This window comes from Watersipora subatra, chromosome 11 (genome assembly GCF_963576615.1).
Source record: "Watersipora subatra chromosome 11, tzWatSuba1.1, whole genome shotgun sequence".
NCBI lineage: Eukaryota > Metazoa > Bryozoa > Gymnolaemata > Cheilostomatida > Watersiporidae > Watersipora > Watersipora subatra.
Window position 1 is genome coordinate 34,538,023 of NC_088718.1, and position 16,476 is coordinate 34,554,498.

Sequence of the window (16,476 nt, forward strand, 5' to 3'; positions counted from 1 at the left end):
ATTAGTTCAGTCTAACTGTTTCCTTTTTGACTGATTAGTTCTTTACTGTTTTCAGCCATTACTTTATTAGTTTATGATACATACAGGTAGAACATTTATGTTCTGGATTGTTTCATTAACCCCAATTATTTTTAAACTGCTGTTGTTGGCAGTCATTGTGAAGAGAGTATGGTATTTGTTTGCTTGCATTAGCTATCGGTAAACAAGTAAATTGCTGCACAAATAATACCTTTGTGATATCATCATGTCTGTACACAATGAGAATGGATATTCAATATCCAGTGAATTAGCGAACAGCCTATAATTCATTATAGAATACTTTACTGAGGAGTAATCTGCTCTTGAAGCCTTTTGATAAGTATTCATAGACACACCGTGTGTTACTACATAAGAAGCAATTTAACATTAGATACCTTTATTGTAATTAGCCCGTCGAGACCTCTTGATCACTAAGCCACACCTGCTTTTTATGAAAACTAGCAATATAAGAAAAAATTCATAAGAATTCATTTCTTAGCATTCAGATAAGAAACATTATTTGATAAATGAGCTTACTTATAAATCTTAAAGAATTCTAGAATATAAATTTAAAACTGCTAGCATTAATTGTCATTTACAATTTTGTTCACTTCACCTTCTCTTCTTTAAAAGTTGACTTGCAACCAAATTTACATTACAGTTATTTGGTATCAAAAGGTTCACCCATGTTTTACTCTGCTGTGTTGTAAGATCAAAATATGTGGAATTGTGATTACAAGCTCTTGAAAGCTAAAAAGCGAACAGTTAAAAAAGCGGCCATAGGTTGGAATCCCTTTATTTTGATGACCCACTCAATTCGATGTGGTTATTTTTTTGACACGTGATCTTATCACAAAAAAGAAAGGCCAATAAAAGGCTCAATAAAACTTCTTGTAGCACTAGTTTGTGAGAAACCCTTTGGGTTCTACCAGAAACCCCTTATCAAATATAAATGTTGCTACTTCATAGTTTCGTTTCAGCTTGGTCTAATCATCTAGTCGTAATCTGATCATGTGGCCCACTCTTCCTGCCAAATAACGCGAACAATTTCTGCAGTTTTTTTGACCATCACAGGTGACCAACAGGCTCCTCATGTGTATTAGAGGTTGATATGCACCCCCCCCCCCCGAACTAAGGTTAACAAATTAAACTAATATTTAGGCAAGGTTTTGAGATATCAATACTCAAAGTGACAGCATTATAATAATAATGAAATGGACGCATTAAGACAATAGACATAGTTTTATTAAATGCATGAAGTTTATTTGGAAAAATATTTCGACGAATGAGATTGTATGAAAGTGTAAACAGAAGCGCATCGTGTTTAATTACGTCCCATTTGAGCCTTTATGAGAGGGATTTCAACCTACTCAGTTTTGGTGATGGCTGCGATTAACTGTTCATTTTTTAGCTTTTAAGAGCTTGTAATAACAATTCTACATACTTTGAACCTACAAAACAGCAGAGAAAGACATGGTGAACCTTTTGATACCAAATGACTGTACTATGAATTTTGTTACAAGTCAACCTTTAAGTTATTTTTATCTTGACATTACTTTGTTTTTCTAAAACTAAAGTTGATTGTTTTATCAACAAAAGCAGCTGTGACAAGAGGACACAATTATAAAACTTGTCTGTGGTAATTTGTTCACCTTAAAAACCAATAGTACAGTTTCTATCTACATGCATAAAAAAGTACCTAGAGGTTGTTAATACATCTATTATTTACTGTCTAATAATAACTTACATCTATTTTTGGTAAATGAATGATACAGTTGCTTTGCCAATATTAGATATCAGGTGCAAAATCTTCATTTACTGAGCATAGGTATTACATACTATAGTGTGATTCTATTTTATAGCATATAGTATTATTAATAATTTCTATACCCTTAATTTTGGAACCCAAGACACTTTTGAGCTGAAAACAAAAATCTTATTGGACTGTTTTGGGTACTTCTATGAAAGTCACCAAAAATCGGCGCGTCATAATGTAGTAACTTTAGTACAACATAAAAATATATCAGCTGCTTATGTGTCATCCCACCATCAATCACCTCCTCAAACAACATCACAATGAAGAATCTAGTACCATAGAGAGTAGAATCACAAAAGTACCACAAGTTCAACCAACATGTATTGATGAACCCATGATGTATAGTCTAATATAATGTCATTGAATAGCCAAACCCAAACAATAGCCAAACCCAAAAAAGTACCTAGAGATTGTTAATACATCTATTATTTACTGTCTAATAATAACTTACATCTAGCTTTGGTATATGAATGATACAGTTGCTTTGCCAATATTAGATATCAGGTGCAAAATCTTCATTTACTGAGCATAGGTATTACATACTATAGTGTAATTCTATTTTATAGCGTATAGTATTATTAATAATTTCTATACCCTTAATTTTGGAACCCATAGAATGTTTATGATGTAGATACAATGTACATGTATATATATACATCTGAACATGCGGAGACACGATATATAAAAAGGAAATCAAATCTTAATTTGATATAATTCCTTGTACATTTCCACTGAACTCCTCAAGATGAGTTGAACAAAGGCCTAATGTTGTACCACTGCATACGAGTTCTATAATATAATTGTCAAAAGACAAGGTTCTTCACAAAAAAGTCGTTTTCCATGTTGTCACTGTTGCCAGCCCCATAACGATCTCTTGCTAAAGGTAGCATTCTCTTTTCCAACACATTTAAATATTTGTCAACATTCGTTTTGCCTTCACAGAATTTTAGACGACCTGCTCGTTTCATAGAAAAGCATCTCCATTTAATCACAGAATTTGGATGCTTGACCATGGGTAGAATGCACTCTGGTTTGTACTCTTCTCCAGTTTTTCATCTGGCATGAGTCTGGCCACAGTGATTTTGTGTGGTGAAGTTTGATACATCACTAAATATCCCATTTGATCATTGCTCCACTGTCCAATGCTGATGGTCACTCTAAACGCTTCTTTCTATGACTTTCGGTGAGAAAATCTTTTCTCTGTGGTTTACACTATTTGAGGCCATTTCTTATTAAAACTCTTCTGACTGTTCATGTAGAAGGGCAAACTTCTTTGCCTTTTGAATCTTTCAGCTCTCTGCATAAGTCTTCACTGCTAAGGCGGCGATTTGTTGTGTTAAGTCGCACTAAAGTTCTCCCTGCTTTAGGAGTGACCTTCCTTTTGCGCCCCCGACCTTTGCTCTCCTGTAAATCACCTTGCTCCTTAAACCGGTTGATGGTGTTCTGAATTGTACTTCTAGCAACTTTTGTTTCTCTAGAAATCTCCCATTGTGATTTACCTTGCTGGTAAAGGTGTATGATGATTGTTCACTTAGCTTCTGTAAGATGCCTAGATATGATGCCGACATGCAATAGAATGAATTTTCCAATGTTACACATTCACTTTTATAGCATAAAAACAACTTCAAAAGAGTTTTTCTCCTATTCACTACAACAGAAAGACTTGAGGATTATTTTGCATAAAATCTTTAATTTGAATAAGTCAACTGCTCGAAGTTATTTGCGAGTAAAACATGGCTTTATTTGAAGCAAAAATGAGTGAAAGTGCCTGAAATAATTGCTAAGTTTGAATCACTATAGGAGTTATTTAATGTTGCTGTTTAAAACTATAATTAGTTTTATCAAAAGCCTACTCCTTTTAAACTTTTTTTGATGTATCAGCTTTCTTCAGCTCAATTATAATACTCAAAGAGAGATTAAACGTACAGAGTGCTGCAACGTCAACAAAGGTGATATTCTTTGGGCGCTTTCAAAACTAAAAGCTGTGTATTACACATTTTCAACAATTATGAGCCTCGGGGTATAGGTTATTATTAAACAGCAAACAATAGATATATTAACAACTCTTAGTTGATGTTATTTATGTAGATGAATACTGTACCATTGATTTTTTAAGTTGAACAAATTAACACAGAAGATTTTTATTGTTGTGTCCTCGTGTCACAGCTGCTTTTGTTGATCTAAACAAGTAACTTTAGTTTTAGAAAAACAAAAAAATTTCAACATAAAATAACTTAAAGAAAAAGAAGGTAATGTGAACAGCTTTATATATGACAAGTAATTCTAGTAGTTTTAAAAATATTCTAGAATTCTCTAAGGACTATAAATGAGCGCATCTATCAAATAATGTTTGTAAAGTAATGAAATATTAGCATTTTATGAATTCTTTCTTATATTGCTACAGTTTTTTTAAAGAGCAGGTGTGGCTAAGTGATCAGGAGGTCTGGATGCTGCTGGTTACAATAATGGCATCTAAAGTCAAACTGTTACTTATGTAACACATAAAGTGTCTATGAATACTTATCAAAAGGCTTCAAGAGCAGATTACTCCTCAGTAAAGTATTTTATAAAAAGTCATTAACTGCTGATTAGTTCACTGGTTATTGAAGTTCCATAGACATTGTGCACAGACATGCTGATATTACAACTGCGTTATCTAGGCAGTTATGCTTGTATTAACTGACAGCTTATGCAAGCAAACAAATACCATACTCCCTTCACAAAGACTGCCAACAACCGCAGTTTGAAAACAATTGGGGTTAATGAAATGATCAACAACATAATTTTTTTATCGTATATCTATATATATATTTCTCAAAGTCCGTGTGTCCGTGTGTTGGAAATCCGGCCATAAATCTTAAAATCTTGATTTTTGCCATCTGATTGATTCGAACTCTCAACAGTTTTCTCATCGACGATCTATGAGGCATTCCAGTCTACTGTTTCCGGTTGCTTTACCACTGAGCTATAACGCCTTAGCAAACCTGCATGTTTTTATATACATTCTCATATAACGGATACGCTATGCGCGCAAACTATAAATTAGCCTTGCTAAAAAAGCTATTTAAACATTGCCATTAAAACTGCATTTTAACTCACGACGAATTTAACGGATACACGCGTGCTATTTGTTTTAGCCTTGCGTCCACGAATTACGATGCTACTGTACCGAAATATTCTGGGACCTAAGTTTATGCAACACGATGCTTCTTCGTCTTTTTTCAAAAGTCTTTTTGGTAAATTATCTCGAACTATAAATTTGGTGGTTTTTGTACAGATTATATACGTTACCAAACTGGGTATATACGTTTCTTCGACATTTCGTACCTTAGATACCTGCTATTTATTTTACATCTACATTTAGTTACTAATTTATTTTCGCTGCTCAGGAGACTTTTTCACAGCTACATTATGTTTTTTGACTTTTCACTTGGTACCTTGCGTTCCACAATCATTAAATACGAACTAAATCATAGTTTGTTTAAAAATATTTTACGTTATTTCTTTTAGTTCAAATTAAAACATCTTTGTTTGGATGAATATTTTCCAGTTTGATATTAAACCTTTATTTTAATAGCGATATAGTGTATTACCAAGCGCAATTTCCTTTTCTCAACAGAAAGATAAGACCAAGTTCGCAAACGCACACGAAAATCTCAAAAGTTCCTATCAGTGCTCGCTTTGTGTACTAACTTACACATCTTTCCTATGCTAAGCCTAACCAATTAGTAAATCGTAATTAATAAAACATTTTACAACACACGTTTGTAAGATTATCTATTAGATTATTTGTATGATTTATCGTGTAACGTTACGAGTATCAGTTATTCCTCGCTATCTTATATTTACACACATTTACATATTTTGAGAAATATATATCTAGATTTACATTCTCCTATTACATTCATAAACTTCTTATAACTTTTGAAGTTTATAATATTAGTTTTTAAAGTTCGTTTCACTATTGTTATTATTTCACCTTGCATTTTTTGAAACGTAATTTGAGTATCGTGTTTGAAGTTTTAACATTATTCGTTTTCAAACACCGCTATTATTACTTAGTCAGTTTCCAATCTTTATTATTAATATTAGTAATTCGTAATTAATTTTACATTTTGCAACAAAAATTTGTAAGATTATCTGTTAGATTATCTGTTAGATTATCTGTAAGATTTACCATTTACATATTTTGAAAAATATATCTAGATTTACATTTTATTACATTCTTAAACTTCTTATAACTTTTGAAGTTTATAATATTAGTTTTTAAAGTTTGTTTTATTATTGTTATTATTTAACCTTACCTTTTTTAAACATCTTTCCTTCTAAACCTAGCCAATTAGTAATTCGTAATTAATTTTACATGTTACAACAAACATTTGTAAGATTATCTGTTAGATTATCTATTAGATTATCTGTAAGATTTATCGTGTAACGTTACAAGTATCAGTTATTCCTCGCTATCTTATATTTACACACATTTACATATTTTGAGAAATATATATCTAGATTTACATTCTCCTATTACATTCTTAAACTTCTTGTAACTTTTGAAGTTTATAATATTAGTTTTTAAAGTTTGTTTCATTATTGTTATTATTTCACCTTGCATTTTTTGAAGTGTAATTTGAATATCGTGTTTGAAGTTTTAACATTATTCATTTTCATACACTGTTATTATTTATTATTTAGTTTCTGATCTTTATTATTAATATTAGTAATTCATGATTACTTTTACAACAAACATTCGTAAGATTACTGCAAGATTATCTGTTAGATTATCTGTAAGATTTATCGGGTAACATTTTAAGTATCAGTTATTCCTCACTGTTTTATATTTACACACGCATTTGTAAATCTTAGATTTACGTTTTCCTATTACATTCTTTACGTATTTTAATAGTCTGTTTATTACATGTTTTCTCAAAAGTTACACATTGTCTAATGCCTCCAAAGAAAAGAACCTGCAGTGAGTCATCACAGGAAAGAGAAGAAAGACTTAGAAAAGACAGGCTGAGGAAAGCGGCTGCTAAAGCCTTGGAAACTGAGCAGCAAAGAAATGAACGCTTAGCAAAGGATAGAGAAAAGAGAGCGTCACAGACTGAAGAACAACGTGCACGAAGACAAGCGTATGATCGAGACCGAATTGCAACTGTAAGATCTTTGGAGACCGACGAACAACATGCAAAAATACAAGCGTGTAATCGAGAGAGAATTGCAACTGTAAGATCTTTGGAGACTGACGTACAACGTGCACAAAGACAAGTGTGTAATCGAGAGTGGATTGCAACTGTAAGATCTTTAGAGACTGACGAACAACGGGCTCAAAGACAAGCGTGTGATCGAGAGAGGATTGCTGCAAGAAGATGCACATCTTGGAGAGAAAAGTTTAATGCATCATTTTTGTATGACTGCTCCTTTAATTATGAGAGTGAATTTTTTTGTTTGATAGGAAATATGAATAAAATTTGTCACCATTGTCAAGCACTCAAGTGAAAGGACGAATCTCCAGGCATGTGTTGCGCTAATGGAAAAGTAAAAATACCAGTCATTACTGCCCCCCCATGAACCATTGCAAAGTTTAATGATTGGAGATAATGCATATTCTCTCCACTTTCTATCTAACATTCGCAAATATAACAATTGGATAACAATATATAACAATATATAACAATATATAGGACGCCTGGAGACTCCTGTTTGCAACATCCGTAAAGGTATTGGATTGGCTCAATTGTTACAGACCACAAAATTAATTGTTTGGGATGAATGCACAATGGCACATAAAGCAATATTGGAAGCTCTGGATCACACACTTAAAGACCTTTATAACAGTGACAAACTTATGGGTGGTGTATGTGTACTTCTTGCTGGCGGTTTTTGTCAAACCTTACCGGTCATACCTAGAGGAACTCCAGCTGAAGAACTCAAAGCTTGCTTAAAAGGTTCTTATATATGGCACTGTGTAGAAGTTTGTAAACTAACGACAAATATGAGAGTGCATCTGGGAGGGGATGACGCTTTGGGGGAGTTTTCTGCACAACTTTTAAATATCGGTGAGAGAAAGCTACGAGTTAACAATGGGCTAATCTCTCTACCTGATAATTGCGGATGTATTGTAGACACAGAAGACAATTTGCTACAAAAAGTGTACCCAAATATTCACGAAAACTACCTTCAGCACCAATGGCTGAAAAAAAGGGTAATTCTTTCTCCTAAAAATGACACTGTTGACCACATCAATGAACTACTTTTTGAAAAAATTCCTGGGACTACGACTTCATTCCTCAGCATAGACTGTGTTGTTGAAGAGAATGACTCTGTCAATTATCCTACAGAATTTTTGAACTCTTTACAGCCTGCCAGTATGCCTCCTCATAATCTTCAACTATGCGTTGGTGGCCCAGTTATGCTTCTTCGAAATTTGGATTTACCTAGACTTTGTAATGGAACAAGATTCATCATCGAACATCTATCCCCAAATCTTGTTTTTGCTACTGTGCTTACCAGAGCTGCGATGGGTAAAATTTTTTTTATCCTTAGAATACCACTAATTCCGACAAATGTGCCATTTCAATTTAAACGTATTCAGTTTCCTGTTAAACTGTCATTTGCTTTGACTATCAACAAATCCCAAGGTCAAACACTAAAAACTGTCGGCATTCACCTCCTTACACCTTGCTTTTCTCATGGACAATTGTATGTTGCGCTATCCCGAGTAGGCAGTGAAAAAGGTCTATACATTCTCTCGCCATTCGGTCAGACAAAGAACATTGTTTACCCTCAAGCGCTTCAGTGATACACTAGCATTATGCTCGGCAAATTTTCAAGGATATCTTCCTCAGTAACAGTAACTTTTCATTGTTATTAATCATGATATTTTGGTTTTTTGTTTTGTATATCATATTTCTAACAATTCATATTTTTTGCAATCATTGTGGTAGAACAGATTACATTTAACAATTGCTTGCTAATTATTTCACGTTTAAACACCTTTACTGATGTCTTATTTTTTCTGTAAATTGTTTGGATTGGCACAAACTGCCTTGCTCATGAAATGTTCTGGAGAATTTATATTTCCATTGTCATGTCATAAACTTCAACAATAAAATTCTTGAGATATTAAACATTGTATACATGTTCAGTGGTCTATATGCCTACTGGGAAACCCGCCACCTTACAAAAATGGGTAATGTGCAATTTGTCTACCTCTTGGGTGGTGTGGAAATGACATGTCTACAAATATTACAAAGCTTTTATTTCATTCATGGTTTTTACGTTAGTTCTTTGAATTTAAATAACTTCTTCAATCATTTCTATTTAAAAAAGTTCTCTATGTTTGTATGAATATTTTAAATTTTTTTATTGTTTTTTAACTTTTTGTTTTAACATATTTTAACTCTAATTTTATCACGTATCTGTTTGCGAACACTTTTTGAGTATAACGGATAGAAAAACAAAATCCTAAATGTGAAGGGAAAAGGTAATAGTGAAGGGAAAATATTAATACAACAATAGAACACTATGGGCAAAGTTGACTCAGAAGCATGTTAGATAAAAATTCAAATATGCAAAAAGTGATTTCTAATCACTGAGCCAACATCTAGGTAGCATCTATGTGCTGCATATGAAGATTCATAAGGCTACCATAAAAATGCATACATTTTTGGTGGTTTATATGCCTACTGGGGAACCAGCCACCTTAAAAAAATGGGTAATGCGCTATTTGTCTACCTCCTGGGTGGTGTGGAAATGACTTATGTCCAAAAATATTCAAAAAATTTCATTTTTCGAGCAATGCCGGGTAGTACAGCTAGTATATTATAAACTACTAAAGTAATGGTAGAAAACAGTAAAGAACTAATCTGTCAAAAAGGAAACAGTTAGACTGAACTAATGTCACTCATTACAGAATTCTGTAAGTAAAATGAAAAAACCAAAATATTTGTAGAAAGTCCTTTGGTTTGTGACAATTACACAAAAAGAATGATGATATGAAACAAAATTATTAAAGTTTTATCATTCTTACTTAGCCATAGCTGTTCATGAAACTAATGGAAGAGTACTAGCAGCATCATGCAGTACAGCATCATCAAAGGGGAGATTATATCAAGGAATATTATACCAGTGATTGAATATTGTGTGGAGGATGTCAGCCAGCCTCTAGCTCGGTCAAACAACTAGCTGACCGGCTGGTTACAGCGTCCTCAATTGGGCAAGAAGGCAGCTCGGCTTAACCGGGTCAAAAGCAAAATGGCTTAACTCGATCAGAGAAAAAAAGAAAAGACCAGCTTAGCTGAGTGCATGACCAGTTGACCTTAAAGGTTGACTTGCAACAAAATTCACATTACAGTTATTTAGTATTAAAAGATTCACCATGTCTTACTCTGTTGTGTTGTAGGTGCCAAATATGTGGAAATGGGATTACAAGCTCTTATAAGCTCAAAAACTAAAAGCCGCCGTAGATTGAAATCTCTTTATTTCGATGACGTAGCCACGAAATGTGGTTATCATCTGGTCACGTATGTTCTCACTTGAATTGAAAGGCCAATACAAAGCTCAATATAAAACTTATCGTATTACTAGTTTATGACAAACACTTTGGGCTTTACCGAAGACCCCGTATCAAATATAGATGCTAGCTACTTTACAGTTTTGTTTCGGCCTGGTCTAATCGGCGAGTCGTAATCTGATCATGTGACCCAATACTTTGCAAATAATTTCTGCAGCACTTTTCGATTATCACCAGTGACCAACAGGCTCGTCATGATTATCAGACAATGATATGTACTCCTTCAAGCTAAGGCTGAAAAATTAAACCATTTTTTACGGTAAATTATAAGATATCACTGCTAAAAGTGACAGCATCACGATGACGATAAAACAGACGCGTAAGAACAATAGACATAGTTTTATTGGATGCGTGAAGTAGATTTGTGAAAATATTTTGACGAATCAGGTTGCAAGAAAGTGTAAACAGAAACCATCTCTCACAACTACATCACATTTGAGCCGTTTTGGAAAGGGAATTCAAACTACGGCGGTCTCGTGTGGCTGCGATTTTCTGTTCGTTTTTGAGCTTTTAAGAGCTTGTAATCACATTTCCACATTTTTTGCACCTACAACACAACAGAGTAAGACATGGTGAATCTTTTCATATCAAATAACGGTAATGTGAATTTTGTTGCAAGTCAACCTTTAAGAGGACTGGCTGGCTACTGGGCCGGCACTACCAAAACTGGCCGGCATTGGAAGAGCGAGGCAAGGCATTTCCGCTATATGAAGAGACCACCTGGTACCAGCACAGCAGAGCACCAAAAACCTTACAGGGAAAAGTTGGTTGTACAGTATTGTGCAAACATTTGAATGTACAATAAATATATTCATTTACAAATATATTATCTCATGTTTGAAAAAAGCAGCTGGTTCTAAGTGGAACAGTAAAGGTTAATTGGAATCCTTTGCAATAGGTTGAAAGCTACTTGATAGGTACCTGACACAATACTTTAAACACTTCATCATCTCATTGCCTGGTAATATGAGTGACACTCTTTGGTTTTTCTAGAAAGTATCATGTTGAGTCTTGCAATAGACAGGATAAGACTAAAGTTACGGGTTTTAGTAAAATTATTTATTCAGTTTACATGATAAATTATTAATTATTATAAGATTGCAAACTTTCTGTGGTATTTATTTGCTAATAGTACTTCAACATAAGCTATTGCTCTTTGCACATCCTTTGCATAGTACTTCTTCAACACTTCCTTGGCGTGATCAACAACATCTGAGTGAGGTCTCTTTTTTGTTTTAACAATCTCAGACTTGTCTATGAAGCACTCTAGACGCTGCTTTCTGTAAGTTAAAAGAAATGGTTACTAATATCTAATTTTGAGGTATAAAATGCTTATCTGTTATGCATGACAATATGAAATATATTGCTTTTAGTTTAAATGTTTATTTTTCTGCGGAGGCTGTACATGAATTCCGTTTAACACTGAAGTCAGTTAAGTGTAGACTGTTCAATGAGGGATCTGCCCCCCAAGACGGATCTCATAAAACATACTCGCGAGTTAGAATTATAGTTAAAACTGCAAAGAGTAAACTGCGTATGTAAATGTCTATCTTTCCAGTTATAGCAACAAATTTTTTGTAACAAAAAATCTAGTTTGCAAAAAATTTGGTCTCAGAACTTTCAGTTCCGAAGACATGGAGCCTATTTATTAGACTACAGCGTTCAACATGGTAATGAATTACTGTGAACATATTTATTACATCAGCTAAAACACATAGTTGTTACCAGCTGGCTTCACTAGGTAAATTCTCAACGTTGCATGGGTAATAAAAGCAGCTTATAAACAGTTGCAGGTAATGTAGTAGGTAAGGGAATGTAGTAGGTAAGGTAAAATAATACTTATAAGCTATTTTTATTACCGGTGCAACACAAGGCGTTAAGCTGGTATTACTTTAAAAATCACCAACTCAGACAGATTTGGGATGTTAATACTGCAGAACAATTTGGTCTTGTCTAGTATGATGCATGTTTGTGAAAGGTGAAGGACGTTGGTAATTAGCTGGGTAGTTTTAACTTTGAACTATTTATATTTAGAGAAACTTATAAATGGAAAGCTAGGTAACGGTGTAGATGCAATATTTACCGACCTACTTGATCGAAAAATAAAAGAGCGCTTTAGTTTCAATAGCTAGTAGCAAATATAATATATATCAATAGCTACCAATATCTACCAACTTCTGTACAAAATATTGTGTCAAATGGATTACCGAAGTGTAGGATTTTAGGCAAATACTCCAAAGAGCCTTAATTTAAAAAAAACACAATAGTCTAGATGAATCTTAACAATGACAATTTAAATGGTGAAGAATCGCACTTTATGTTTGGTCTATCTCATGTTGAATAGGACTACTAATATTTTACTATTTTATAAATAAATCCTTCCGTGTCTTAACATGTAAGATCATGTAATTTGGATTTGCAATAGTTGTTTGAAGTTTAATTTTACTAGGATCCATCTCATAAAAAAACGTGGCCGCCGAATAAACCGAGGATAAATTTTAGAGCTTGAAATTTGCTGTCCAACTTTTAACTTGAATTCACGACAATCATCTCTTGTTTTTAACAATTGTTTTTGCTTTATTTTATGTATTTTATTTTTTCCTCTACTATTTTAGTTTTTTCTGTAAGGTTCCTTTTTATCTCATTCTCCATCAGCTCTTCAATCTATGTAAGCATCGAAACGTTGGAAAATAAGTTGAACATTCAACAATCTACGTAGCTACGCATTAAAAAAAGAGGTATGCTGCTAAGCTAATATGTAATTAAATATTTTTAGATTGTAATTTGATCAATCAAATATCTAAGTATTTCTTCATAACAGACATATTCTGTTTTAAAGAAAAACTCACCGTTCGGCAGTTGAGGTTGTATTGAAACCAAAATATTTCACAATGTTTGCAAATCCACTAGCGTTCCTTACTAGGTCTTGATAGAGAACAACCATTACTTTTCCTTTGTGTTGCGCTAACCAATACTGATGAAATTGCTTCCAAAGTAATAGGTAGTCTTTGAAATACTTGTGATAGCCTGTAAAAACGAAAATGTTTATTTTCATTTATGAAATTATCTACTCATGATAATCAAAAGGGAAGATTGTTTTGATCAAGTTCTGTGAGTAGCAAATAATACATGTAGGTTGTTTGTATTAGTGAAAAGATGCATACAGTAATACAAGAATTGTCTACTCTCAATTCAAATGTTTTTCTGGAATACATTATGTCGATGACAAAGACCAGTACGGTAGCAATTATAGGAACTTTTTTTTCATTGTTTGATGAAGTAGCTATTTTATTTTAGTAAATCTATAGATGCTGAGACTTTTAGTGTGCAAGTTGTCTGCTCTCTGTGTGAGTATAACTTCGGGTTCATGATAAATCAGTGATAAGCACAAGTCATGATGTACGTATCTAATTTACCTTTTTTAAAGGTAATAAATAATTGCCTCACACTTTAGTACATTAATAAATGTTTACAATTCCTTGTTTCAGATTTATGCTCACAGTGTCATTTCATCACAATCACTCATCATCAGGGGTGATAACATTTATGGCCACAGTTATCTCTCCACAAAAACTAGCAACCTGACCAGACTAAGCAGAAGAGTATGAAGTGAATAAAACTTGACTGACTGCAGATCATGTGATCAACCAGTACGCTGACATTCCTGAGTGCTGTGAGAGACCATCTTGTGTAATAATTATAAACATTATTATTCTTCGATGCGGCAAGATGGTTGAATGGGGAGATCGTAATGCACTTGCCTGAGAATCTGAATATTTGGGTTGAATACCTGTACAGAGAAATATTTATCCCAGCGCTTTTAGTATGGCTTCAAACAGATGAACACACTTTTTATTAAAACAAAGATTTACAATCAAACTTTTTTCGGAGCTTACTTTGCTCATTTTTTGGTTTAGTCACTTTGAATTCACTCAAGCTACCATTGGACATGTCTTAATGTTTAATCATTCATCCGGACACAGATTGACATTGCATTCTACTTGTTAACAGCTTCAACAGAACTTACTGACTTCATGCAGTGTTATCACGGCATAAGAGCAGTTGAGGCCTAATAGTCTAGCAGGCGTGACATGAAAACAACTGGTTCATCGTGGCACAGGTGGTGGCAGATGGTGACAAGGGGTGTCAGGTATTGACATGTAGTGGCAAATGGTGAGAGGTGGTGACAAGTTGTGAGGGGATGTGACAGGTGGTGACAGGTCGTGAGAGATTGCGACAGGTGGTGGCTGGTGGTGACAGGTAGTGATAGGTAATAAAAGGTAGTGACAGGTTATGACACTTACTGACATGTGTTGAAGTTGCTTTTTGTAATTGAGGGTGTTTCCAATCATAGAGGTTTTTTGCAACTAGACTCAGTCATGTCTAATCAAAATTGCAGAGCCACTATTTGCAAACTTCCATGATGCTGTGTAACGCAACCTACCGACCAATAGCCGCACACAATTTATTGTAGTAATTACGCAATCATTTGTTAGTGTTACAGCCTGCGCATTTTGAGTATTTCATCTATTCACATTTTTCATTTTTAAACAAAAAAAGAAAAAGTGGCTACTCCTTTTATGATAGCGTTTGTTATAATAAGTTTTATTGTTTAATAGAGATCCTTATCTGAAGAGATGATGCATACCAAACTCACTACCAAACTGCCTTCCTGTATTTTGGAATAATTGTGCAGATAAATATTCTCCATGCTTTATTGACGCACATGAAAATCTTTCACAGTAGACTAAACTGTCAAGAAACTACTACAAGGTCCGTTTGCAACAAATTGCATTTGATCAGGTCTTGAGCTTGACAGACATTGGTCAGAGCTTGACAGTATGACAAAAAACGAGTTCTGTCAGGTGATTGTGGCTGGATTTGATTTTAACACCACTAATTGTCGCTCTGTGATTTGATCAACTCACCTACCTACTCACCTACGCATACACATACATATATGTACATACACTTACATAAATTATATACATGTATATTTCTCAAAGTTTGTGTATTTGTTTGTCATTATATATGTCTATCCAAAGCAATTAAAAGTTTAAAATAAAGAATGTGCATCACAGAAGATTTAATCTCACATTCTCTCGTTCACCAGACTGACGCCTTACCAATTTGGCCACACAAGCTTAACAGAATCACTAGACGATATATGTCGTTATATAGGAGCGAATAGCCTACCGCTTTTTGTTACGACGCAACTTCATGAGAAGCGGTAGCTTTTATTAGTAAGCTTATTCAAATTATCCATTGGCAATGTGCCGGGCTGATAGCAAATGGTAGGCAACTCTCATTACCTCTCATTGTTTATAAGCTGATTTTTGATACCTGAGCAACGATGGGTAGCGCAGCTAGTATACATATGACATGATAGAGTTGGAGCAAAATCATGCACTCACTTTTGCTAGGGCTCTCTTTCACTCCCATCCACTTCTTGGGCGCCAAATAAGTTTTCCTAGACAAACTTTCAATGCCGCTATATTTGTTTCCCTTTTCTTTATTCTTCACAGTTTTCTTTCTACAAGTTATACTCATCATTGCGAATCCCTCAATTGTTTTTATTGGTTCTGAATTATTCAATTCATGTAGTGTCAACTAAAACAGCAATAATAGTTGTACAGCAGGAAAGAACTTAAAAACTATATTTGCTAAAATCAAAGATGTGAAAAAAAGACATATTTCCAGCTTCTTGTGAACCTTTTTTCATATTTTATAAATCAATATAAACTATCAGGTCAATATAAATCAGTACCTTAAAAACATGATTGTAACACTGTCCGCTGTTAGTTTTGCATTTTGTCAATCACAAATTAAAAGTTTGTTAACTGTTAATTTTAATTAGCTACTATCAAAAACTAATAAAAGTTTTAATCAAAAAGTATAAAGTATTTCAAAACTAGTTTTGGCTCTAATATAAACTTCCAAAAACTTATTTGTAGTGCAAGCAATTGAGTTTTCAACGAAATAATATTCTGATAAGCGACATGTGGAAAGGTAGGTTCTCTCAGACATAGTACCCATGTCTGAGAAAAGTGTGAACTGGGCTAGAAATTTG

The 16,476-nt window shown here is 33.8% G+C and overlaps 2 protein-coding genes and 1 long non-coding RNA gene across 3 annotated transcripts; 2 read left to right on the forward strand and 1 right to left on the reverse strand.

Annotated features, from left to right (window-relative positions):
- Positions 1-6,778: 6,778 nt before the first annotated feature.
- Positions 6,779-7,330, forward strand: LOC137407998 (luc7-like protein 3). The gene has a single exon (XM_068094387.1). It carries the CDS (start codon positions 6,779-6,781, stop codon positions 7,328-7,330), a length of 552 nt encoding a protein of 183 aa, XP_067950488.1.
- Positions 7,331-7,610: 280 nt separating this feature from the next.
- On the forward strand, positions 7,611-8,633 carry LOC137407999 (ATP-dependent DNA helicase PIF1-like). The gene has a single exon (XM_068094389.1). It carries the CDS (start codon positions 7,611-7,613, stop codon positions 8,631-8,633), a length of 1,023 nt encoding a protein of 340 aa, XP_067950490.1.
- A 2,924-nt stretch (positions 8,634-11,557) lies between these two features.
- On the reverse strand, positions 11,558-15,939 carry LOC137408230 (uncharacterized). Its single transcript, XR_010980059.1, has 3 exons — positions 15,821-15,939; positions 13,256-13,433; positions 11,558-11,686 (listed from the first exon to the last, which is right to left on the reverse strand). It is a non-coding gene; the product is annotated as an uncharacterized lncRNA (long non-coding RNA).
- Positions 15,940-16,476: the final 537 nt, after the last annotated feature.